This window comes from Cupressus sempervirens, chromosome 3, assembly GCF_028749045.1.
Source record: "Cupressus sempervirens isolate cs-2001-9-10 chromosome 3, ASM2874904v1, whole genome shotgun sequence".
In the NCBI taxonomy this organism is placed as follows: domain Eukaryota; kingdom Viridiplantae; phylum Streptophyta; class Pinopsida; order Cupressales; family Cupressaceae; genus Cupressus; species Cupressus sempervirens.
In genome coordinates, this window is record NC_143120.1 from 516662903 (window position 1) to 516690093 (window position 27191).

The following is a 27191-nucleotide window of genomic DNA, read 5'->3' on the forward strand; positions in this document are numbered from 1 at the left end:
CCTTTATTCCTAGTTAATTTCGTTATGAATTTTGCATGCAAATTCAATATCCCATAGCATAGATTTATGATTGTGTTTCATGTTTTGATTCTAAATTTGTGAAAACACAAGTATTTTTCTCTTCAAATATCAGGGTACCGAATCTATTCATAGAATTATTCTTATAGGGTTGTCAGATTGATTTGTGAATTTGTAATGATCTCTTATGAATGATATTTTAAAATTGTGGTTACAAGTCTATCAAATTCATTGGTGTATCACCCCATTAGTTTTAGTTTTGGGTTTACAAGCATATCCTTCTATCTCTTTTCCCATCAATATTTAGTTTTTAGGTGACTCATTAGGGGAAACCAACCCCTCACCTGGAGATTTATTCTTGTCTTAGGTTCACCCACAACCTGAGAGTGTTTCCATGTTCCAAAAGGATAGCTTGAACCACATCTTGCTTTTGGCGCAATCTTGATTGACAATAGGAACAAAAATAAAGTCTTAAGAAACCAATGTAAATATCACTTTTAATAATGGAAAATCTAAACAAAGCATTATTATTATCATTACAATAATCACATAAATACTGCTCATATATACCATTGATAGAGATTAATTTAAATATTTTATCATAAATCTATTAAGTTTTTGTAGTTTAGCTTGGAAGGTGGATTAGAGTTGCTTTAAAGCAACTTGTGTTGGATATATAACAATAGCTTTTCTTTTAACTCCTTAATATAACATTTCTAAATTTATGAGATGCATAATAAGAAAGTGATTATATATAATTTAAAGCCAAGCAAAGAAATGAAATATTATTTTCTTGCAAGCTATGGAAAACAAATGAGCTCTATATATATAAGATTGTTATAGAAAACTTTTAATTGGATTTAGAAGAGCAATTTGGCTATTGGACTAAATAAAAGATCAAACATTTACAGGATTTTCCTACACTAAGATTTCCTCGGTATATACATGTTATTGTCTTTTTGTGATTGGTTCCTATTTTGTTTACTTCCCCTATTATTATTGTTAATTAATTTTCAGAGTATTGATTGGTATAAACCAAATAGAACTTCTATTTTGTGAATTTATTGTGCAATTAATTTGTATTTAAGTTATAATAAAATAACAAAATCTAGATGCAAAGGAAAATTGCCTACCTCCTAAAAGATGACAACCTACATCTTATATTTTGTTCTGAACTATCTAAATATTGATGTAAGGTACACTGTTATAATTAACCCAATGAGACTAAGTCTAATTATGAACTAGAAATTTAAGATAGTGGATGCTAAAATACATACCAAAATATATGACAACCAATAATACAATAATTGGAGTAATATTAAACCGTAAACAAGAAAGTTGCATTCACAAACTCATCTAAAAACAAATAAGTATAGTTACAAAAATATCCCCCAATTCCCCTAAAGTCTTAACAATATAATTGTGATCTCAAATGGAATCATTTAGATAAGAAGGTTTTCCATCTTTAAAATATCTTCAAGCATTTTCATTTTTTGGATATAAAGATCAACGTGTGTTCAAATTGTTTAGACTACATACATAATAATATTTGATCAATTTATGATAGTTTTTAAATGTTTTTGGGTTCTAAATTGAAATTTCTAATCCCTTCATAAAATTCTAAATGCTTAAAAAACTTCGTAAAACATTAATAATATTTACATTCTCACTTATGAAATAAAATGATTGAGTCTAATTTAAAATATAATTATTAGAATATTTCTTTAATTTAATTATTTTATAAATAAGGTTTTGCAAATGAGGTTGCAAGTTTTGGGTTTAACCATGGAGGAAACTCCGTAGTTAAGCGTGCTTAGGCTGGAGTAGTACCGGGATGGGTGATCTCTTGGGAAGTCCTGGTGCTTCATCCCTGTGAGCATCACCTAGACCCAATGAGTTCTAAGTGTTCCATTTATTCTTGGATTCGTGTTGAATCACTACTCATGAAACATGGGTCAATGAGTTTGACTCAAAATCACATTGTTAAATCTTGATAGCAATATTACAATTTGACTTGCTGTGGAAATTATCTCCCACTTGTTAAGAAATAATTAATTACTTAATTTTTATAATTAGTCTCTAAGAGCTATGAATACTTCAGAAAAGAAAGATGCTCCTTTCAATGGACAATATGACTACTCCCAATCTTACACTAATAAAAAAAATGTAATTTTAAAAAAAACTAATTATTCACACATGTATGAATGTTTATAAGAATTCTATCAACATTTTCCCTTCCACTCAATAAAAATGATCAAAATATTTCTATTGAACTCTTTCCTTGATTGATGATGTGTAACCTTAAGAATATAAAATTCTCCAAATACTAATTTTCCCTTCACCAATCAACAACTTTCCTAGACTTCCAATCATAACTCATAACTCGTAACACATCCATGTACAAACCATTTAAAACCACTTCAATGAAAAACTTTAGTTGTTTCAAATTGAATCTAAATTAATTATTTATTGCTAAATATAAATACAGAGATACCCTATTTAACCTTTATAAACTAATAATATACTATTTTAAATCATCTAACATCGCTAAAATCAGGCGAAAAATAAAGGACGGGCAATATCAAGTATCCTTGGCAACCTTTAAAAAGTTGACATCACCTTTAGAAATCATTCATCCCTTTCCCCGCCAAATAATTTCCAAAACAAAAGATGGTTTACGAATGACAGAAATATTTGTAAATAGTCTCGCCAATAAAGACGAGGAAAACCGTTTCATTTACCGACCTTATCTATTCGCAAAACAGCAAAAACAGTGAATACTAAGCTGCGCCCAATGGCAATGGCTGCATCTATCATTCCGTCGAGTAAGTTTGTAAACGCACAATCTATCTACTTACAGTTCAGAATTTCAATTTTAGATATCTCAGCATAATTAATTTGCCGTGGTCTTATTCCTGCATATTAATTGCGAGAAAACCATGTGAGCTGATGGTGGTTCCATTTAGAAAGGTTATCGACAGGAAAATACAAAATACTAGACAATGGCAGGCTTTGGAAGTAAACAACTGGTATAATGAGGGCCTTTTACATTTGCAGATCTTGAAACTGATTGAATGCATTTATTAAGAAGCCTTAGCATTGTCAGATATATTGAATTAAAAAAACTCCCAAATCTTGGTGAGTTTATTGCCATAACTCACATTTAGTATGCGGAATACGCTGTATCCTGTTTTAGTTGAAAAAGTACTGATTTTATTTGATAAAAATGGTTCTGTGGGGTTACATCGAAGTCGTCATGATTGCAACAGCAGTGGCTTGCTAGTAATTCTGACAATTCAACTTTAGTTGTAACTTGAAGCTTTCCAATGAAACCAAGCTTTACAAGGTTGAAGGATGCTGTTGATGCGAAATGGAAGTCCACCATAGGGCTTGTCATTTATGGACACCATATATATATCAAGGACTTGCTAGACAGAGTTCACAATGATGAAATTGCAACTTATTGTCTAGAGAGAGGGAGAGGTTGCTAATACATCACTCGGGAATTGCATCCCAAAGCCTGCTTCTTGATTTATAAGTCTTTTGGCGTAGGTAAATCTTCTCTTTTTACAATTGAGGTTATATCTATTCATGCAAATTACCAAAGTAATCTTACATAGTTACATGGTCAGAAATGGCAGTCTACAAGGGCGTCCAGATCCCCGTGCAGTAGGTCTTAACTTCATTATCTGGCACTCATAATGATTCCTTTATTCAATACACAATCTTTACCAAACACAAGCAGACCATATCACCAAACTTGATCATCCTGGGGAATGGTTGTGGTTTACATATTGACTGTGCTTGAAATGGCCTGAAAGGATATGAAAGACAGCCAACAAATAGAATGATTGTGAGTATAGGCTAGTGATAATAGTTATCAGACCAGTGTCCAATCTGCACAGAGCAGATGGATGTCAACCATGCTTAGAACTATGAAGCTTTTACCCCACAGAGAATTTGACAAACTTTTTAGCAGAGTTTGTAACAATATGGTGTAGTTTTCCTAGCTTGAGTACTCTAGTCCTACCAATTCCTTGTACTGCATAGCTGGTGGCAGTGCTTACTGGGTTTAGATCATTACAGAAATCATGCACTAGGAAAAGCAACTTCCAAGAGCTTAAGAGATGATTTGTTTTTATTCCTGTTATTATAAATTTAGTAACAGGATTGTTGATGTTTGATAGCTTATGTTGGATAAACTTATATATAATTATATGAGATAAATTAATATAATAATGGTACATATATATATGGTTAAATTTATTATTATATTAATTATCTGATTAACGAACATGTAAGGAAGCAAAGGTGTGCGGAATCGCTTCCTACTCTAATCTTTGAGAGGACGATTATGCAAATTCAACTATCTATTGCAGAGATCTCAATAAATGCATAATAAAATAATCAAAATAACAATGAAGACATAACACAGTGATTACCGTGGGGAAACCCTTCCGGGAGAAAAACCCCACCCTCCAAAACCCGCACAATGTATTATCAAACCAAGATGATTACAATACACTTGCAATGCAAGTTCTTATAGGAGCGCATCACCACAACTTGAACTCAGAGAGACTCCTTCTAGCACCAGTCTTGCAAACTGAACTCAATTACACAAACACCTCTCCAAGGCCTCCTTTTATAGTGATTTTACAACCTGGAAACCACTTGTGGTTTTACAAAACCATGAGCAATAACTACCATGCCACATGTTACCCATTTTTGACATTTGCATTTCCAATATGGAAAAACAACTAGGTTAAAATAGTAATCCCGTCCATAATTTTGTCTCTTAGTTTAGACCCCCATAAAAGTCATAAAACAAGCTAACTATGCTCTAAAAATGGCCCTCCTATATTCTACTATGGACAGGGCACCTTTTGGTATTTTATACACTCTTTTCCAAGATATAAACAAGTGGAAAACTTCCACAAACAAATTCTGAAATTTTCCAGAAAAAGATTGCAAGGTTGAGACACATGTTCTCAACATTCTCCCACGTGTCGAACACCTTGCAAGAGTCAGGGGATCCAAAATATCATGGACTTAATTGCTAGGGTCCGAGAGGCCCATAGACTCTGAACACCATTTGAATTTCTTTGTGCTCATGGGCTTAGTTAATGCATCAACAACATTCACCAAAGTCTCTACCTTTTCCAGCTTCACCTTGTCGTCCTCGACCATATCTCTCACAAAATGATATTGTACATCAATGTGCTTGGTCCTGGCATGAAAAGTCGGGATCTTCGCTAGGCAGATTGTACTTTGGCTATCAATATAAATTGTCACTGCACCCTGTTTGAACTCTATATTTGAACACAATCTCTTTAGCCAGATGGCTTCCTTGCAGGCATGAGTAGCTGCTATATACTCTGCCTTAGTAGTGGACAAAGCAACCACACTGTCGCTTGCTCATTCGACTGATTGCACCACCAAATAATGTAAACACATATGCATTGGTGGATCTTCTACTATCAACATCACCAGTCTAGTCTGAATCCACATAGCCTCGAATATCCAAGGAATGCTCGTTTCTTGTTCCATGAAAGCATATCGAGTACTTTGAGGTACCTCGCAAGATCTGAAAACTCTTTTTACTTCATCCCAATGTGCTCTTCCTGGATTAGACATATAACGGGAAAGTACTCCCATTGCTTGGGTAATGTCTGGTCTTGTACAGACCATAGCATACATCAAACTTCCAACAACACTTTGATATTGTACTCGACTCATCTCTTCCATGTCCAATGGGTATGTGGGACACTGTGAGCTAGAAATCTATGTTCCCATAGTAACAGGAACACTCTATGGTTTTGAATCGTGCATATTAAACCTTTTCAAAATAGTACCAACATACTTACTTTGGCCTAGCTAAAGCTTTCTGTTCTCTCTATCTCTTATAATCTCCATTCCCAGAATGTGCCTAGCTGCACCAAGATCTTTCATTTCAAATTTTATTGAGAGTTGAGATTTTAACTCTACAATCAAACCTTTTCCTTTGCCAATAAACATGTCATCGACATACAAGGCAATAACCAGGAAACCATCACCATCAGATTTGAAATATATACAGTGATCAGATTTAGATCGCACAAATCCCAAATTCAGCACAAATGTATCAAATTTCTGGTACCACATCCTAGGACTCTGTTTTAAACCATACAAGGATTTCTTCAATTTATAGACCAAATGACTTTTACCTTTCACCACATAGTGCTCTGGCTGTGACATGTAAATTTCTTCCTCCAAATCTCCATGAAGAAAAGCAGTTTTCACATCCATTTGCTTGATCTCTAGATCATAAGCTGCTGCAATAGAAAGAAAAAATCTAATGGATGTCATTTTGGCTACTGGAGAAAAAATCTCACCATAATCTACTCCCTCAACTTGAGAGTAACCTTTTGCAACCAAACGTGCTTTATACTTCTCATTGCTTCCATCTGAACCCATCTTCCTTTTGAACATCCATTTAAAACCAATAGGCTTCCGTCCTTCAGGCAATGGTACAAGGTCCCATATTTGATTCCTCTTAAGAGCTGCCATTTCTTCATCCATGGCTATTTTCCAAGACTCTGAATCATTCATACCAAGAGCCTCTTGTACAAATCTTGGTTCATCAATATTAGCATTCAATGCAAATATGCATCTCCAATCATTAGGAGAATACCCATACCTTTCAGGTGGTTTCCTTTGTCTAGTAGATCTCCGAACAAGATCTGGTTAAGGTTCAGGAGGTTCAGGTTCATGATTAGGTTCTCCCTCTTCCTCTGATGATTCAGAACTCATAGAGCTCTCTTCAACATCTCGTCTTTCTAAGGGTCTCGATTCAACTTTCTCAGGTGTAGCAGGAAGTTGAGTCACATCTTTCTTTTCTTCTAGTCATTCTGGCTGCACTGTAATAGAAGAAGGCTTAGTGTACCTTTTGTGCAATAGGATCCCAAAGTGTGTATCCTTTCACACCATAACTATATCCGATGAAGATGCATTTGACAGCTTTGTTGTCCAATTTTCTCCGCTTCTCCTCTAGCACATGAGCATATGCCTCACAACCAAACACTCTCAGATGTCTAAGTGAAGGTTTGTGGCCTGACCACGCTTCCATTGGTGTCTTATCAACAAGAGCTGATGTAGGAGACCTGTTTATTAGGTAGTAGGCAGTGACTACAACTTCGGCCCATAATTTTTGTTCTAGTCCAGCACCACTCAGCATACTCCTAGCCTTCTCCATTAGGGTCTTGTTCATTCTTTTTGCAACTCCATTCTGCTGTGGAGAATATAGAGTTGTCTTCTCTCTTTTAATACCACAATCTTTACAAAATGTGTCAAAATCATTGGAGCAAAATTCACCACTATTATCAGTTCTCAAACATTTTATTTTCTTTCCAGTTTGCAATTCAACCATTGCTTTAAATTCTTTGAAACGACTGAAAATTTCAGCTTTATTCCTAAGGAAATAAACCCATGTTCTTCTATTGAAATCATCAACGAAAGAAACATAATAAACTTATCTACCAATAGAAGGAACATCAACTGGACCAAATACATCCGAATGGATTAAATCCAAAATACATGAAGACTTATGAGAACTCGAGTAAAACTGAATGCGGTTTTGTTTACCATAGATACAATGCTCACAAAAATTAAATTGAAGATTGTAGTCATTTAACTCATCAACAAGGTTCTTATTTTTTAAGGTCCGTAGACCCTTCTCACCTATGTGGCTGAGTCTCTGGTACCATAACATGGTCTTCTCTGCAGACAACTTTGATTCGGTAGACAAAGAACCCTTGGGTACCCAAAAACCACGACCATCTGTTGAAAGAGAAATCTTCTCCTTCTCCAACTGAGTAGTCTTTTTCACAATCTTATTAGAAGTACTATTGCACTCAACCGTGCATGCATCAAGCTGGTACAATGTACCCAATTTGCTTTCTCTTGCTATTACCATAGCACCTCTCACCATTTTTACACTTGCTTTAGAAAATTGTACATGCACATCCGCATCTATTAGCTTACTAAAAGATAACAAATTCCTTGCTAGTCTAGAGATATGCAAGACACCATCAAATCTTCTAATTCTACCATCAGAAAATTTCACACGAATACTTCCACGACCAACAATATTAAGTACTGAATTATCACCCAAATACACCTTATCACCATCAAAATTTTCATACTTACTAAACTAGTTTCTATTAGGAGTCATGTGGAAAGATGCACCTGAGTCTATTAACCATGCATTTTCACTTGCATGAGTGGCCAAGGCTGCAATGAAAACATCTCCATCTTCCTTCTTGAACTCAGAATCAAAATCTTGCTTCTTTGTCTTCTTCTTTTTCTTCTCCTCTTTGTAGTCCTTTCGGAAGTGTCTAGGTTTGCCACAATTCCAGCAGATTGCCTTGGACTTATCAGGAGATTTTGATCTCCCCTTATTTTTGGACTTAGAATGGCCATGCTACTTTTCGTTCTTGCCTCTTTCTTTTGATCTTCCTTGAACACTCAAAGCCTCTTTGGCATTCAGAGAGACCTTCCTTCTCATCTCCTCAGAAAGTAGAGAACCAACAACATCCTCCATCTTCAAGATAACTGAAGTGCTCCCTATAGCCATCACAAGACTATCCCATGAGTCTGGCAACAAACATAGCAAGATTTGACACCTTTCTTCTTCATCCATTGGTACCCCTGCTGAGGTCAACTGAGTCACCAACATATTAAAGCTTTCCAGATGCTCAGAAATTCATCCACCTTCTTCCATTCTCAAGGAATACAACTTCTTCCTCAAGAAAATCTTGTTCATAAGTGATTTCGCATGATAGATCTCACTTAGCTTTTTCCAAAGCTTCTTCGCTGTAGGTTCTTCATGGACATTAATCAGAATCAAGTCTGCAAGACACAATCTGACGAGACCTTTAGCTTTTTTGTCTGTCACATCATATTGTGCGATTAAAGTCGGATCTGTGGGCCTCAACTTTTTCTCATCAATCGCATCCCATAGATCCCGATCAGTCAATAGATCTTCCATCTTCAGCTTCCACATCTCAAAGTTTGTGCCATAGAACTTTTTAACATCAGTTCTCCCCAACATGCTTGCCATCTTTTCAATCCTGCAACACATAAATGAAATACTCTACACAAGCTCCCACTCAAACTTTGATTAGTTCAAAAAACCCTGAATGCAACAAATAGAACCAAAACTGGCCAGGCTCTGATACCACTTGTAAGGAAGCAAAGGTGCACGGAATTGCTTCCTATGCTAATCTTTGAGAGGACGATTATTCAAATTCAACTAACTATTGCAGAGATCTCAAGAAATGCATAATAACATAATCAAAATAGCAATGAACACATAACACAGTGATTACCGTGGGGAAACCCTTCCGGGAGAAAAACCCCACCCTCTAAAACCCGCACAATGTATTATCAAACCAAGATGATTACAATACACTTGCAATGCAAGTTCTTACAACTCAAATTCGGAGAGACTCCTTCTAGCACCAGTCTTGCAAACTAAACTCAATTACACAAACACCTCCCCAAACCCTCCTTTTATAGTGATTTTACAACCTGGAAACTACTTGTGGTTTTAGAAAACCATGGGCAATAACTACTATGCCACATGTTACCCATTTTTGACATTTACATTTCCAATATGGAAAAACAATTAGGTTAAAATAGTAATCCCGTCCATAATTTTGTCTCTTAGTTTAGACCCCCATAAAAGTCATAAAACAAGCTAACTATGCTCTAAAAATCGCCCTCCTATATTCTACTATGGACAAGGCACCTTTTGGTATTTTATACACTCTTTTCCAAGATATAAACAACTGGAAAACTTCCACAAACAAATTCTGAAATTTTCCAGAAAAAGATTGCAAGGTTGAGACACATGTTATCAATAGAACATGTCTATTCATGGCTTTTACTCAATATAAATATAAGTGATTGTTGCATTTGAAAAACACATACCAAACATAATGGCAATGCTTAGTACATTTGCAGCGGTTCAAGAAAACTAACATGGTATCAGAGTTGGGCTGCAAATGCAAGAAAGGACCCAGGAACTAGTCAGGTGTAGTAAAAGTAGAAATGTTCTTAAAGTTCCTAGTATTGTATCGGGTTAAATAATTGCAGAGCCCTATTTGAATCGTATCAAACTAACATTTCCAAAGGAGGAACATCGAGACTTCTCGAAACATGGTGTCTTTCATATCGAAAAAACCAATTAATTAATAGAGGCACGATGATCTTGTGCCATGACAAGAGAGTGGTCTGTTTCATAGAAATATATGCAACTTTGTATTTGTTATGACTGGAGATTGTTGAACTTTCTCATGTTCATACTGGCTTGTACTTCATTTAGAAAAATGACAGGCTATTAAAAAATGAAATGTACCCATGATAAAGTCACTACAAGACCTCGAGTTTATTGGAAGAGTAGGGCACAACAAACACTTTGTGCATTAGGGTTGTAAAAATTTATGTTTCGTAAGCAAAGGGAGATTGTTCAAAGAAAAATAAAATAGAGAAAAAAGTCTACTTGTCTGAACAGTATACACAAGAAAAAATATTGTCGTTGTGTATATAAAGGTACAGAGACACATTTTGAGTGTTATACATACCATGCACAAGATTTAACATACTTATTATTCATATGAAGTTAAAATGGAAGAACACAACCATATGTACTATTCAAGGACTATTGGACGTACCTTTAGCCAACACAATATACCACTTCTGTATCCAATCACGAAAATAATGGTGTTGAAACTTTCTACGCGGTTATCTTCAAATTCAACTTTGAAGGCCATCACATGCTTAATTTTGGATATGTTTTTGGTTAAATATGGAGAATAAATACTTAAACTTGCTATTTGAATGCCCAGTGAACATTATATTTGATCCATTAAACAATGAAAAGGAAGAGGAGTTCAATTGAATAATGAGGACAAATTATCAATCGTAAATAATTAGAAATAGGGTGTGATATTCGGTACAAATTCAGTCAATCATAATTGAATAACCTGTTGGTTAATAGAATAAGTGAACATAGACATATGATTATAGGGTATTAGAGGCATCGAGCACTGATCAAACAAGGTATGTCTTATTCATAAATATGGGATTATAATTGAAAATATCTTTGGTAATAGAAATATATATGTGTACTTCTAATATTATGAAACTTTCTATTCTTGAAAATATAAAATAAAGAGATGTTAAAATCATTTATGTTAGTAATAGGCATTAGTTAAATTACTAACATTTTGGTTAATATTAATATTCTATACAAGCATTTGCCTTGATCTTTTCCTCCGAGAATATTACTGTAGGAAGAAAGAGATTGAGATTTAGAGGGAGCTCGACATTTCATTAGAGGTAACCTTGAAAGAGAGGGAGTAGATACATGATATGATTTAGTCAACCTTTGCTGATCTCAATCATATTGATTCAGGGGGAGTAAACCATGTTGAAATGAATTCTCCAGTGATCAATAAATTGTATTAGACAAGAGGATTGCGATTAATGAATATTACTTGTGACTGTGATTTTAATGGGCCTACCCCTTGTGTACATCATGAGTAAGTGATGACTTCCAAATGATGTCTCTTGTATTTGTAGAAGTTATTATAAGGTGACGATCTTACAATAACTTGTATTATGAGATCAAACAAATTGAGTAAATGGTGAATGTCTTGCATCTCAACATTCTGGGAGGTCATTACTCAAAGAGTATTTGGTGAATATGATTGATATTCTGGTAGGCCAATACTCTTGATATTAGATGTGATATCAAACCTTATTTTAAGTACTTGGTGAATATCATTGATATTCTGGGAGGCCAATACTCTTGATATCAGATGTGATATAAAACCTTATTTTGAGTACTTGGTGAATATCATTGATATTCAGGGAGGCCAATACCCTTGATATTAGATGTGATATCAAACCTTATTTTGAGTACTTGGTGAATATCATTAATATTCTGGGAAACTAATACTCTTGATATCAAATGTGATATCAATATGGTGGATATCTTCTGATCAAAGGTATCCTTAAAATCTGTCATTCCTAATATTACCAATGGTGTAAGATATGTCTTGTGTTTATACTCCCTAGCTAAGAGGGAGTGTTGATGTTTGATAGCTTCTGTCGGATAAATTTATATATAATTATATGAGATAAATTAATATAATAATGGTATATATATATATGATTAAATTTATTATTATACTAATTATCTAATTAACGAATAGACATGTCCCATGATGGGACATGTCTATTCATGGCTTTTACTCGATATAAATATAAGTGATTGTTGCATTTGAAAAACACATAACAAACATAATGGTAGTGCTTAGTACATTTGTAGTGGTCTGAGAAAAGTAACGGGGTGAGGTATACCACATGAATGCTTTCATGTCTGCTTACTTGATCTGATATTGGTGATATTTATAATCTAAGGTGAAATTGTACTTCATGGATGATTCGTTATTTGATGCCTTGTTAACAAGTTATTGACTTGGCCCATTCTTAGAATATTGAATTTGACTTTAAATATCTTTCATGCAAGTTCTAATTAGGACGAGGCCTTTTACTGGAACAGATTGTTGAATTGCTTGACATACATTAGTCTATGACATATCACTTGCAAAACATCTTGTGTTAAATGAATGATTTTGAAATGACCTATAGTTCAATATGTCTGTAGTTCTGGTATGGCTCTTTTCACTGTATCTCTTATTATATGTTTGTGCTACCCACTAGCAGCAGCTCCGTCCTTGCATCTTCCAAAGGTTGCTTGTACACAAGGAGAGCTCCTCGGGAAGGCTGTACAATATGCACCCTTATGTCCCCTTGATATTTTTTCCGTTTTGCCTTTGAGTTAAGAATGTTTGGCAGAGATAATGGAAAGAGATGATTTATATTGCTACAAATACAGTACTATGATAGTGAATATTGCCACCACTCATGTGCGATGCCATCAAGATGTATCACTACATACTTAAAGGTCTCCTCTTTTGGCATGGTATTGACCAAAACATAAATATCCACTTTTGTACCCTAGCTCTAGCTGAAGTCTGCCCTGATCCATCATAATAACGTAGTGTAAACTTCACTACCTTTTTCTGCAAGTCATAGTTTTGTGCTCTACCACCAGTGCAAGGCCTATGCTTCATTCTTACATTTTGGAATAGCAATGATATAGCAATTTGGAATTCAAGACCTCCACTCTCCCAATTTTGATGGAACTGATTTCGCAAGTCAGTTATCTCCATCTCATTATCAACCTGTACCAGTGCCCTAGGTGGAAATATAGGCATAAGAGGTCTAGAACTAATAGTTCTAGTCTGTTGATTTCTATTACCGCCATGAACTGAATTCTCCCCTTGGCAATTATTACCTCTATTAGCTCCATTGCCTCCATTGTTGCCATTGTTTGCACAAATATTCAATCCAATGTGTTGAGCCATCATTTGTGTCGATAAATCCAATCTCTCATTCTATTGTTGTGCCCTTTGTTCAACAATGTGTTGCCCTCTGACCAAGGCATCAAATATGTTCAAAAACCTCTCTTCACGCTGATTTCTGTGACCCATGTTTTCGGAAGCTTGTTTCTTTGTTGATCTATTACCTTTTATTGTTTTGCAACCATATTTGTGTTTGACCTATTCCTTCATGAGTTATGGTGGCATGTAAAAGGTGGTTGTTCAAACCCTAACATGACACTGTTTTTTATTTTTTACCCTCCAAGATGGCAGGATGCACTACTTTGATATCACTATAATATGCACCGTTATATCCCCCTTTTTTTTGTTTTGCTTTTGAGTTTATGAATGTTTGACAGAGAGAATAGAAAGAGCTGGTTTACATTGTAACAAATAGAATATTATGACAACGAATATAACGGAAATGCTTGCAATATTCACTTCTAAATCAGTTCGACGCTGAAAGCAATACAAAGACAAAACTCAAGATACCTAGATTGATATACTGATTATAAACACAAATACAACATACCTATTGCTGGTAGTGAAATTAAATGGCTGGAGCAACAATAACAAGCAAGTACAAGCTCTAGGAACCCTAGGTTCTTCATCAAATTGCTTCAAATGGTATCGATGGATCTAGAAGTGTCAGATAGAAGCTAAGATCTTTAGTGAATGCAGATATCAGCTCCTTAAAACAAACTGGCTGCCGTAGAACTCTCACGTTGACCCTCAAGAAGTGATATGGTTGGTTGAAAATGATATGGCCAGCAAGGAATAATGCACAACTGGTAAAATAGAAGTTTAACTTTCCTCAATTTTCTCCAAAAGTGTTCTGTGCATATTTTATATCTAACAAGCTCTACAAATCTGAGAATCTAAACTTCAATATGCCCAAATTCAACCTCTGAATAAAATCACTAGATTGTTCTCTAAATTGTTTCTTTCAACAGCGCAAAGAATGTTGCCTTCAAGGGTTTCGTCTGCAGCAACCAAAGATAAAACAGACTCCTCCAAGCAGAAGCAATATCATAAATTAAACTCAATATGCCAAAATAAGAGTCCCAAGCCTCTTTTTATATATTTAAGTTGCTTTAAAAAAACTCTTTTTTTGTTTTTGATCGATAAACAGCCCAAGCCTAGATTAATTATTATTATATGTTAAGCGAAGGTAGATTCAAACTCAAGACCTCCCACATGAGAGGCTTGCAAGTTACCGTTGCGTTGTAGGCTTTTGCTTGAAAAACTCTTTTTTTTGTTGCTTCTTGTTTGGAAATATTTTTTCTTTTTCATCAATTTTTTCCCAAAAAACACTTCTTTTGCTTCTTTGCTATTTTCTTAGTAATGCCATTTTTGCTTTTTAATTTAATAGGATTTACCTCCCCTTTTTAATCTCCCAATGTACTAAATAAATAAATATTATATTCAATTAATAATAATTAAATCAAATATTTGATCCAAAAATAAAATAAAATAAAATCTTTAGTTTAACTTTAACTTATATCTTATCTGGAAGATCACACATGCCAGTGCTACCACCTTGTGTGCACTGCAGGGAAAGATTCCTGGAGTGGAAGCTACTCAGGAAAAAGAGGCCAAGGAGCTCTTCCAGTTCCTGAATGAAGAGTGGGCAGATATTCTGCTGTCCAAGAGGCTTGGTGGTAGTTAGGTTCCTCAATGTTGGTTCTTTTGTGCTTTGTTGACCTGTGGGGCTTCGATACTTTTTATATGATGTTTAATTTTGAAAACTCTAGCCTTGTGTGGCTTTATGGTTTAGTTTACTTCTTTATGATGAACTCTCATAGTTTATTTTGGTTCTTAGATGTTAATGCTACTATTTTGTCACTTAAATCCTTTCTTAAGCTTGTTTTTGATAGAGGCAAGTTCTTTGGGGCTCCTTTTGTTTCTGCTCTCTTTAAGCTGTTAATCCTTTGTTAATGTGCTTTTAAAGTGCTGCTTGTACCACAGACGAGGACCCTCTTCCTGCTGCTAATATCAAAAAGTTATATCTTATCGTTATTTAATTTTAAGCCCCTACACTGTATTAAAGTTGAGATAATCATCAAAATTGGAGCCATTAACATTGCTAAAATAACAAGCATGCCAAATGATTGTGTTGGTGCCCATAATTGACTTACTAAGATGGTATGGAGAATTAATTTGAAGAGGCTCTAGAAAATCTGTTACATTCATTCAACTATTAGGATAAGAAATCGCACTTGATGCTACTTCCAAGATTCCCTAACCCTAATCATTGTAAAGTTTCTGCAAATTCTTTAAATTTGGACCAGACTTTGGATCAGACTTGGATCAGACCTTGGATCAGACTTTGAATCAAACTTTGATTGCTGAGAATGATATCTTAATATTCTGAATATTCTGAATTGTTTGAGAAAGTAAACACCTTGTTCTATGCAGATCAAGTACTTCTAAAGTTGATCTTGATGGTTGAATATATCTCTGCTATGAAGGAAGGAGAATGCTTGGAAAATCAGACTGCTGTGTGTATGTGTGTTCTCCAAACTACATTCTCAACCCGCATATATATCCTTCTAGAGGGTATGTCCCTCAAGGGACATGACCCTTAGTTTTGGCATTAAAACATGATTATCCCTAAATCGGCGATTTCAAGGATTCTAATTAGAAGTAACAAAACTAAGTATTAGTTTAGTTAAAACAAAACAAAAACACCTATTTGGAAATCGCCGGCACCTATAGGAGAGGCATAAATATGTTTTACTTGCCAATCATTGGATATATTATCCACAAAAGAAGGTACGATCTGTACTAACAGACCTGTAGAATTATCCAGGTTACATTCTTAACAATCATTACCGCACAAGAATTGTCTGAATAGGCTAATGACTCCACCATGTTGAATTGGCTTAGGAAGACATTACAAAGGCCATGATCTATTTGTTCTCTTTTTTCCACAGTTCAAATTTGAACACTAGGTGTGCAGTCTCCAAGGATCTTTTATAAGTTAGAGATGCTTTTTGAACATTCTGTCATGACCCCCCTAAAATGGAAACCTGTAATAAAGAAGAATTAGGATAATAAATATCTAGTTAAAATACATAATATCTAACTTACATATGTGAAATAATTCTTCAAGCAAATGAAAGAATCATCGAATATAATGAATATGAATACACACACACACACACATATATCTTTTTCTAAGACAATATTAATAATAATAATCATCTCATTAATATTACATACATTTTGAACTCTATTAGGCCTAGGCAAGTACCACTTTGGATTCAATGCATAGTAAGGGTCCTCTCGCATAGTAACACTCATTTGGTCAAGCATAGAATTAATGCACTCATCCCCATCTCCATACTTGATGACTTGGGAAACTGGAGTAATGATAGAGACAGTATATTTTGCTTCATTCTAAAATAAATCAGTCTTCGTTCTATCCTTCAGCTATATATATATATATATATCCCAAAGCTTGTTGAACTCAATTCTGTAATGAACATTTCCAGCCTGTTCCAAAAATTTACATGGATCCACAATTTTCCTCAAATAAAGATGAAGTGTGTATTAACTCTAAAAACGCTGCCAAACCATTTCATACTGCACATGCTGCATTTCCATTTCCTTGTGCCACCACATGTCGCCTATGTGCCTAGTATTGTTGTTGCAAACTATTTGAGAGGAGACCTAGGATCACAAGGACCCCTAGCAAGCTATGCCAAAAGTTAGAAGGGTCAATTCAAAGTAACTGGTTCACTTACATGGAACTAGTTTGGCCTTCTCGATCAGTCTTATCCTCACCTCCCAGCCTCAGGCTTATGTTTGTATTTCGATTCACCTTCACCATGGGAATGAATATCTATCTCATCCTCACTCATATCATGACTATGAAAGCTCATTGGGACACTGCATTTTACAAAATAAACTCAATAAGCATCTAGTTTCAGCCTACTTTAAAATTAAAATCCTGATTTTTATGTTAGAAAATTTAAAATTTGAAAACAAAATTTAAAATTTGATGTTTGATCTTGAGGGAAAAATGAAGAATGATTTCAATGTTGACATAATATTTATAATGATTCTTCATATTACACTCAAGATTCAACATCATTTCTAATTTAGAAAATGAAACAAGGAAAAAAAATAGACAAAAACCCTACCTTTTGGTTGAAAAATCTTGTCAAGGTGTAGAATCTTCCTCTTCTTCTTGCTCCTTGTCATTCTTCTTTCACTTGCACTCACTCCTTTTCACTCCAGTCACTCTTCTCTCTTTTTGACTTATCTCTATCTGCTGTAGAAAAAAATGAGAAATGAAGTTGTGAGTAAAAATGTAATGTCCCCTCTTTAACTCACCATGGCTGGTGGTTCAGACTATCTTATTTTTGGCCCTCGTAGGCTAAGTTAGATGGATAGAGGGTCTTCGTTGGCAATGCCAAAGGTCAATTCCCATTGCAGAGGTTAGGGATGTTCAAGATTGCTCTTTGTTTGAGTCAGATTGAGGAAAGTCAGGGTTTCTATCTTTAGCAAGGTGCTTGAACAACTTGGTCACAAAGTTGAGATTCAATATTGCTGATTGGAGCGGTTATTTAGAGACTTATTATTTATAGTAAGTCAATTATGCCCATGTTGCTATTTTTAGTAGTGTGTTGGACTTGGCATTAGCGGAGTTTGTGAGTTGATTAAGTGGAATAAATTTATTGACTCAAATTCAAGGTATTACTTATTAATAAAGAGTTCTTTATTAATAATTAATTATTAAAAGTTTTAATATTAAGTATTATTAAAAAGGGGGGCCAATCAACATAAATAAGTGCATTAAATGAGCATTATAATAAATGGATTAGGCCTATTTATTCTTTTCCTATGTCAATGTGGGATACAAAAGCAAATATATTAAATATTGTTAAAGGACAAAAAACAAGTGTTTTAGTGTCAAGTTATTAGTTATTTAAAGGCTTCATGAGCAGATCGATCATTATTATGCATTATGACTGTTGATTTTTGCTTGTAAATTGGTGAAGTCTAAGAAGAACTGCCAAGAGTTTTAGAATTGGCTTGGAATTATGATTTCTATAGGCTCTAACACTTTGAGTGGTGAAATAGTAAAATACCCAAACAAATTGTGCAATTAGTGATGGCTTCCGATGAAGGTCAGAATTGTGTTTAAATTCAAAGTATGGGATTGTTTGTTGTTTCAGTTTGAAGGGAAGAACTGCTGTGATCTGAAATTAGTGCCCAATTGATGGCATTCAAGGCACTATAAGCATCAACAACCAGCATGAGGCAGCGGCTATACTTAATTAAGCCAGTCATAACTCTTCTAGACTCCCACTTGAGTCTATAAGAGAGGGCGTTTGGATTTTAGAAGGGGTTGATCTGCATTTTTGGGCTTGTAAGCCCTTTAGCTATATGCATTTGGGGTTATTGATGATTAAGTGGAGATATACCGGTGTATGCAGAAGAATAATTATTGCTAGCATTGGAGTTCCAAGTTCTTGCATTTAATATTTAAAAAATTCAAATAGTTTGAAATGTCATTATAAATGCTATCATTTGGTGGTTTAGTATGCAAAGTCTGCTAGCTGGTTTGTATTTGTGACATTGTTGTTTGGTTATTTCAATATTGTCGTTAGAGTTTTAGGTGACTCTACAACACCCGTAGGATCGAATTTAAAGACCAAGTTAACTTGCCCAAGAGAATGGCAAGACAATTGCATTAAGATGCAATAATGATATTATGGATAATAGACATAATAAAAATGTACATAATAGGCGTTTTTATATAGGCAAGACAATAAGAGGTAGTGATAAGAAGAAGATAAGTTATCACATGTCCACTAAAGGTGGGCCATCCTCCATTATACAATGATGTATGTGCCATATGATGAGGATGATAATGTGATTCATACACTAAAGGTGGATCTCACATGCAAAGTGGAACATGATAACAAATATCACCACCTAAAGTGGAATTCTTCTACACCATGTGCTTAATATAGGTGCAAACTCCTAGGTGTCTCGATGAAAAACTACCATGCAATGTATTATCCTAAGTAAGCTTAAGTGAAATTAGTGAATATTTAATTACACCAACACCCCCCCTTAAGTGCAACTTAGGGAATTGCACTTAAATTCACAATGCAAGATGGGTCCCGACTACTAGGCCATGTTAGGTACCCATGTACAATGCACATGTAATACATGAAATGAAATCTCTTATAAAGTGGAGAAAGAGAAAATCTCATGGGGAAATATCTCCCCCCAAAAGAGAGATGAAAAAAAACAAGATGCATGGATGGATGTAGTACTCAAGACCCCTAAGGACTACATACATCATGTCTATACAAGCATCCACCCATAAGAACGATAGTAAGAGACATGATATCCCTTCCATAATGAATAATTTCTTGAAAAAATGGTGAGTGCTCGAAGACTAAATATAGTCCAATGCTTACAAATAACATTTATCCCATTGGGAAGAAGATATACCAAGTACAATTGTAGGAACGCTTTCCATTCTGGATAAGAACTAGGAAGTGGAATCCAAATAAAGTATGATGATGATGTCTCAAACCAGTTAATATCTAAATGAAAGGAGGGAGGTCTCCAAATATGAATCTCTGAAGATTGAATAGGTATTTCCAAGCTTGAGGAATTCATCACATCAACAAATTGAACCATGAAATGTGACAAACCAAGTAAAGGAAAATAATCAAGAATGTCAATCTCCGAAGAAGGTGAAGAAGTATCTCCAACTCCAACTGTGATGAAATTGTCGTCAAAGGCAACAAAAAATCCTTTAAGTATGTCTCCCAAATCTGAAATGTGAGACTCCACAAACAATGAACCAATAAATGGAAAGTAGGAATCCCAATTAGGAAGACAAATAGACATCTTCTCAATGGTTCATTGGAATCATCAACAAAAGATGAACATGTGATTTCAAGTGGAGAAGTAGGAGTTGTAGTTGGAGTCATTGGATCGTTCTTACTCTAAATATATGCATTATATTCAATTTCATCTAATGTATCACCATCAAGGAAATTATACATTGAGGGGAATACTCACAGTCATCCATTTGCAAATAGAATAGTTTGTTAGAAATCTTGTTTCATCCTCCAAGTAGCTTCGAAGTTCAACATCCCTTCATCATTGATTTCCATTGTTCTTCCTCCGTTCTGTACTCTAAGTCCACTACCAAATCCTCACTCATTGCTTGGCATGACAAGTTGATGACATGCTTTCTCCTGTATTCTCAATGGAGAGTGTTCTTCCAATCGTAGTTTTCTTTTGTTGTGATCAACCATCCCCTTCTGAGCAGGGTATCATTTGCATTTTTTTTCCAGTGGATTGACAACAAAGTCCAAGAAGAAATGTTGACCTTCTATCCATTCAGTGGCCCAAGTGGTTTGATGTCGTGCTGGTCAAAACCCACTAGATGGAAGGTTGGTTGCTAGAGTGTTGGCTTGCTGAGTGCCTTCCATGTCTCCTCTAGTAGTACATTTATGGGATAGCATCTGTTGGCGATAGTGCTTGTCAACTTCTGTCCCATCATCTCCATCTTGACAATAGTCGAATTCCTCCCAAACCCTACCATCAATAACATCTGATCAATGGCTAGATTGTTTGCTGGCTCTTCTGTTAGCTTGCTATTGTTATGGGAATCCACATTGGAATTGTTAATGCTTTAATTAAATCTTGATATAACAATGTTATACGGTTTCATGACATATACTAATGACTAGTCAAAACAAATGTTATCTTGACTTATGATTTCATATCAATTTCCAAGTGACTAAAATTGTGTGCATGGCCTAAACCAAGATATATGTACTATTTTGTTAAAAGGCATTTCAGTTGGTAACTTTGTACTCTTATCTATATTTCATTTCTTATTTTTAGTTGGAATAGTGATTTTAGGACAGAATATAAGAATAATTCCAAAGGGGACATTACAAGGACTTAAACAAATTCAACATCAATAATAGATATCATGTCCCTTAGATTTCCTAAAAATATTGATGGGTTATGGTATTTTGCATTGATTAACAACCTTTGAGCAAGATCATTGTTAAGGAAAATTATCCTATTCCTTAGAATAATGATCTCGTGGACCAATTCATAGGGTAAGATATCTTCACAAAGATTGGTTGGAATCCAAGGTATTATCAATTGCCTACAAGCTTTTGACATTTGGAATATTTTCTCCAAGACAAGGAGGGATTTTTAAGGTTATACCCTTCGGAATGATAAATTGACTAGCCACATTCAAGAGGATGGTTAATGATGTGCCAAGGACCTTTACAAATTTTGTTTTGGTATCTTCTCAGACAACATCCTCATCTATAGTAAAATGTGGAAAGGTTCTTTCCTCCTTGCTTTGGCTTAATTTCTATGCCAATAGAGAGGAGTTCTTCTTCATCAACAGGAGGCTTTGGTGTTCAGGTCACATTGTTGATAGAGATGGTTGGTGTCGATCCAAAAAAGGTTGGGTTTTTATGGATTAAAAAACAAGTTCAATATGTCTAGTGTCATATGATTGATCGTAATGATTAAAAATTAAAAATTATTAACCATATGCTACAAGTTTCTGGAATAAAGCTTCTAAGTGGTGGTGTGTGTGTGTCCTTGAATTCAATGGTAATGGTTCTTGTCAAGGAACAATATCATCCTCAATGCCAGACATAGGCATAGAAGGTGCATTTGATGAAGTCCCTAGTGATGCCTTGGCATTTTCCTCCTCATGTTGCTACATTTGTTGCCTCTCCAAATCGGCTCTATCATCCACATGATACATGGGATCATCATCTTTGACAATCCAATTTGTATATGGACTGATTTTATCAAGGTCAATTGCCTCGTTTGTGTCCTACCCCTCCACCTTTTTGGTACCTAGAAAAAAGCTTCATTGCACAAAAACAAGGTCATTCAGGTACTTTAATTGTGCTTCAATTAAGCTCACACACAAAATCTCTATAGAGATGGGGAAAATGTAGATGGTAATAGATTGTCATTGAATATTGGGTGTTTTTGCACCATTGTCTTCCCATTGCAAATTTGTAAAAGCAATATTTATAACTTTGTAACTTAGTAAAATTAAAAATAATGTAAAATTTAACATTAAACTTAAGTGTAAATTAACAAAATATGTCTTTTTCCCCTTTTTCAAGTCATTTTGCTTCATAGAATTTAAGAAAGGAAACCTTCTCTTTGTGCCCTTATATATTTACAATTCATATAAAATTATGTCTTTATGGTCTTCATCGATGATCATCCTCTTTATGCGTGTGTTGAGGCCATCCTTGTATCTGTCCTGAATTAATTGGAGAAGAAAAACTTTGGATTAAAGTAGTAAGCAATGTCATGAATGTATTGGTGGAGTTGTCTATCCCACCTATGATCAATAATGCATTAAATGGATTCATATTTTCTTTTGTTTGACCCATACAAATGTTGGATGACTTCCTTGGCTTTATTCATGGCTGCATTTAAAAAATACATGGGCTTTTCCCCGTATCCAGCAATTGTTGAAACCTAAAACAAGAGAATATAGAAAATAATAATTTAATTTTGAACAAATTGACAAAAAAAGTAGTTGAAGATCAGAAAATTCAAAAGACTTAACAACTACTCAAGAATGATTTTTGTACCTCCTTATAAAAGCTATAGATGGGAATTCCTAAAAAGGGAGTACTAAGGCTTTAGGGAACTGAGCCAACTTCTTGTTCAAAAGAGGAGCAGTTGCACTAGGAAGCATTAGTTACCCAATCAAATGAAGATATCTTTTGCATTAATGGATAAAAAACCCTAAAATTAAGCATACCTAGTGAGATATTTTAGTTTAAAGTTACCTTGATGATCTCATTTATGTGTGTTGAACAAACAAATCATAAAAAACCAGTCTTCATGCCCCTTTCTTGTTGGCCTTCCTGAAGTATGTAGAGTCCATCCACTTAACATTTACAAGCATTTTCTTGAGAGATGCTAGTGAACTGGTAATAATCTGCAATGTGACAAGAGTGGTGTTAAAATATGTGGCTTACGAGTCTTAACTGCACAAGATTTGGTTTTGTTGATGTGCTCTTCCATAAGATTAAGCATTCATGAGTGGTTTAAGATGCATTTTTTAATGTTTCTTGCCTATTCAACATGGTTTTAACTCATCCAAGTTGCTTGTATCTTCAATGAGAAGATAAATGCAACAAGGGGCACAAGGGACCCCAATATAGTAGGGTGCCTTGTCTCAAGTCTCTCGATTTCCACACATGCTGCTTCATTGTTTGGCACAACTTGCACAACATTCTCCATGCTTACCTCCATCACCACCTTGTCCAAACGATGCATGGTGTTTCAGCATATTTCACTTCACTAGATACATCAGTTAACTCCAGGAACACCAAATGTCCATCTAAAGCCACAAGTAAGTTAATTAGCATGTGGTTCTTGTTATCTCTCCATATGTCAGAAAAATAATGTGAATATTTTTAAGCCAAACCACTTTTGTTTAGATAATACATTTTTGTTTTTGATAACATTCTTCAACAAGGGCCCACCTCAATCATAAGGGCTTCATGCTTTGAATTCCATTCATGCCGCAATCAATGTATTGACTAATGAATTTGGGTAGGAGCTTCTCACAACATTGAACATGCTATTGAGAACCAATTTTTGGCACATTTCAGCTTTGCCTCATTATTCTTTCCTTGATTCCAGGCAATACTCACCAACGAAGGGTGCACACCAGGACTGTTATGAGGAATAGAGAAACCTTGAACCTGTGATTGTGAAGGGCAATTAGATTTATTTGCAACACAAGGGCTCCATATCTATGGACGAATGTAATAGGCCACTAAATCAACTTTTGACCTTGGCGAATTCATCACAGCTACCATTGCTTCATGTATCCCTCTTTTTTCTGTTTTCTTCACCTCTCATGTAACCTTAGACTTGATGGCATTATATAGCTGCACATCTTGGCCAACAATCTTTGTGGAAATTTGAGGTGATTGATGCCTCCTTTCTTATACTTTTCTGTACCTGTTGTGCAATGCTTCCAAGTGTGTTCCTTAGCCTTGCCACTACTTCCATTGCTTGCCAGTACAATTTCTCTATCCAAAAATTAAACCCTACCAAAAAAGAAAAACAAAGAGTCAAACATTGAATAATAAACCCTAACAGGTAGACATAAATAATTGTAGCTCTGAAATAAACTAAGAAATTGAAAGATAATTCTAGAATGTAAGAAAATCAACAAAAAACAGAAAAATGTCCACAACAAGAAATGATACCATCTTTACTGTCTTGGATGTTTAGGTTGAGACCAGCCGGCACAGATAAAACACACAAAAATATACTTGGAGAAAGGATAAATGTATTCCTCAGCAGCGAGAAGTTTCAACAACACAACACCTCGATGTATTCCAGGGCAATGTCTTAGTCAAAGAAGAAATGATTAGAGTGAATCAAAATCTGCATATTGCTGAAGAACTCAGACCCGATAGTTTATTCTGAAGCAAGTTGTGTAAACACATAATAAGACAACAGTATCCAATAACGAAAATGAAGTTTAAGGCAGACGTTTGAACATAAATATCGTGTATGACTTGTTGGGTTGTATCTACTCTTGTTCACAGCAAAAATATGAAGACAAACACAGGTGTTTTCATCTCATGTTTGAATCAAAAGGAGGTCTAATAGCCATTGAACATCAAGGGAATGCAAGTGGAATGAAAATAATTAAAGTAAACAAAAGAAACTAATTTCAAATCTGCCGTTGTAGATTACAAGTCTGCAACTCTTACAACACTTTGGAGGAAGATTAATAAAGTGAATGAGTACACTATATTAAAGCAACGCCTTGCCAAGGGTATCAAAATCTGAATCCATCGATGAGGAAAGCTTTTAACAAAACAAATATCAAAAGGGAGCAGCGGTTAAATAATAATTAGAGATATATTTCCATTTCGAGAATTGTGTGAAGAAAGTAAACGGGATACAAACTATTGTGGGAGGTCACATTATTAACTTCGGATGTGGATTTTGAAAAACCCTGCAAATAGGAAAGACCAATGTAATGTGGTGAGAAGTTTGCAAGACCATTAGAATGGCTTAATAGAATAAGATGTTGACAGTAAGCATTAACAAGTAAGTGGATTAAGTAAGGACCGAAATGCATATCATGACTTATCAAAGGTGATGAATCAGCCAATTAGAGTAGACAACTCATGGTAAAGAGGAAGTAAGTATTTATCTATTTTATTGTGAATATGCACTTAAGTGAATATTAATTGAGAAATGGTTAAGGAATATGTTTAATATTAAAATGAGGAAATAATATCTTTAAAACATAGATTAAAATATACATATTGAATATATATATTTAAATATTTATTTGATCTATATTATATTGGAAATTATATAAAGATTATTATGTTATATACATAATTAGATCATTATGAACTTTCATTTTATAAATGTAATATTATTTTCTCACAAATTGTAGATTATTTATATAGTGAATCGTGACATTATTAATGAGAAATATAACTTTATGTTGTAGGAATCCTAATTAATGTTAAGATTCTTATGTATACTATAAAAGCTATGTGCCTTGATATTTTCCTTCGAGAATATTATTTCAGGCAACTTTAAAAGAGAGGGAGTAGATAGATGATATGATTCAGTCAATCTTCGGTGATCTCGATCATATTGATTCAGGGGGAGTAAATCGTGTTGTGATCGAATCTTCAATTATCGATAAATTGTAATAGTAAAGAAGACTATAATTCATTCAACTATGTGATCTTAATGGACCTACCCCTTGTGTACATGATATGAAAGTGCAAGTTGGAACTTAGAAAGAAGTTGTCAAATTTGATGTGATGTGAAAGTGTTCAATGATATAAGAGTGGTAACTTTACATTGTGGGGGGAGTAATAGGCAATGTTTCATTCCCACTTAAACCATCCATAGTAAAGGACATATTCCATGACCCTCATGGGCAGATAAGTACTTATATCTTTTACATTTATCTATTCATTTATTTGTAATTTTATACAAAATATAAGAGTTAGTTGCTTTGATATTTTCCTTTATGTTTGAGGATATTCGTATAGGAAAAGAAGGTTGGTACTTTACATATGCTACCAAATATTGTGCAGACTAAATCTAATGATAGCAGTTCCAAAGACCCTGATGATTAAGATGGATAAAGTGAGGCTCTTGAAGAAAACATCTTTGATGATTAAGATTATGAGATTCTTCTACATTAAGAGGGAGTATGACACTTCTTTGAAGGCAATGTTGGAGTGTAAAAGATTGATACTTAGAGGGAGTCTAGAAATACATTTGGGTGACTGCATGATGTTGATGGGCCTAATCCTACATATATCATGAGGGAATGACGAGTTTAATAGGCATCCTTGGATAAAGAGAGTTTCTCAGGAAATAACAAAGAGGACTTGACTTCTCAGGATCGATGTTTAGAGGGAGAAATTTTTGGGATGCAACCCTTTGTGGATGATATCTTCTTTATGAGGAGAAGTTCTAAGGGAAATTCTTTATAATGTGCTCTCCTCTATGAGAGAGAAATATAAGGTGAAAACCCTTTGTACCACCCTATGACTAGGTTCATGGTAGTTACTATTCCACATATGATATGTAATGAAAGCTGACAATCTTTCATTGACATATATA

The 27191-nt window shown here is 34.7% G+C and overlaps 1 protein-coding gene across 3 annotated transcripts in view; it reads left to right on the top strand.

The window, feature by feature from the left end:
* The first annotated feature begins 2682 nt into the window (after nucleotides 1-2682).
* Nucleotides 2683-27191, top strand: part of LOC149567443 (FKBP-like peptidyl-prolyl cis-trans isomerase family protein) — a 272211-nt gene continuing 247702 nt past the window's right edge. Inside the window, exon 1 of one of the 3 annotated variants that reach the window (XM_089820635.1) lies at nucleotides 2683-2843. In XM_089820635.1, the coding sequence (XP_089676761.1) occupies nucleotides 2813-2843 (31 nt within the window). In that variant the 5' untranslated portion in view covers nucleotides 2683-2812. The remainder of the gene's footprint in view (nucleotides 2844-27191) is intronic. The other 2 variants (XM_089820634.1, XM_089820633.1) reach the window with 2 other exon arrangements.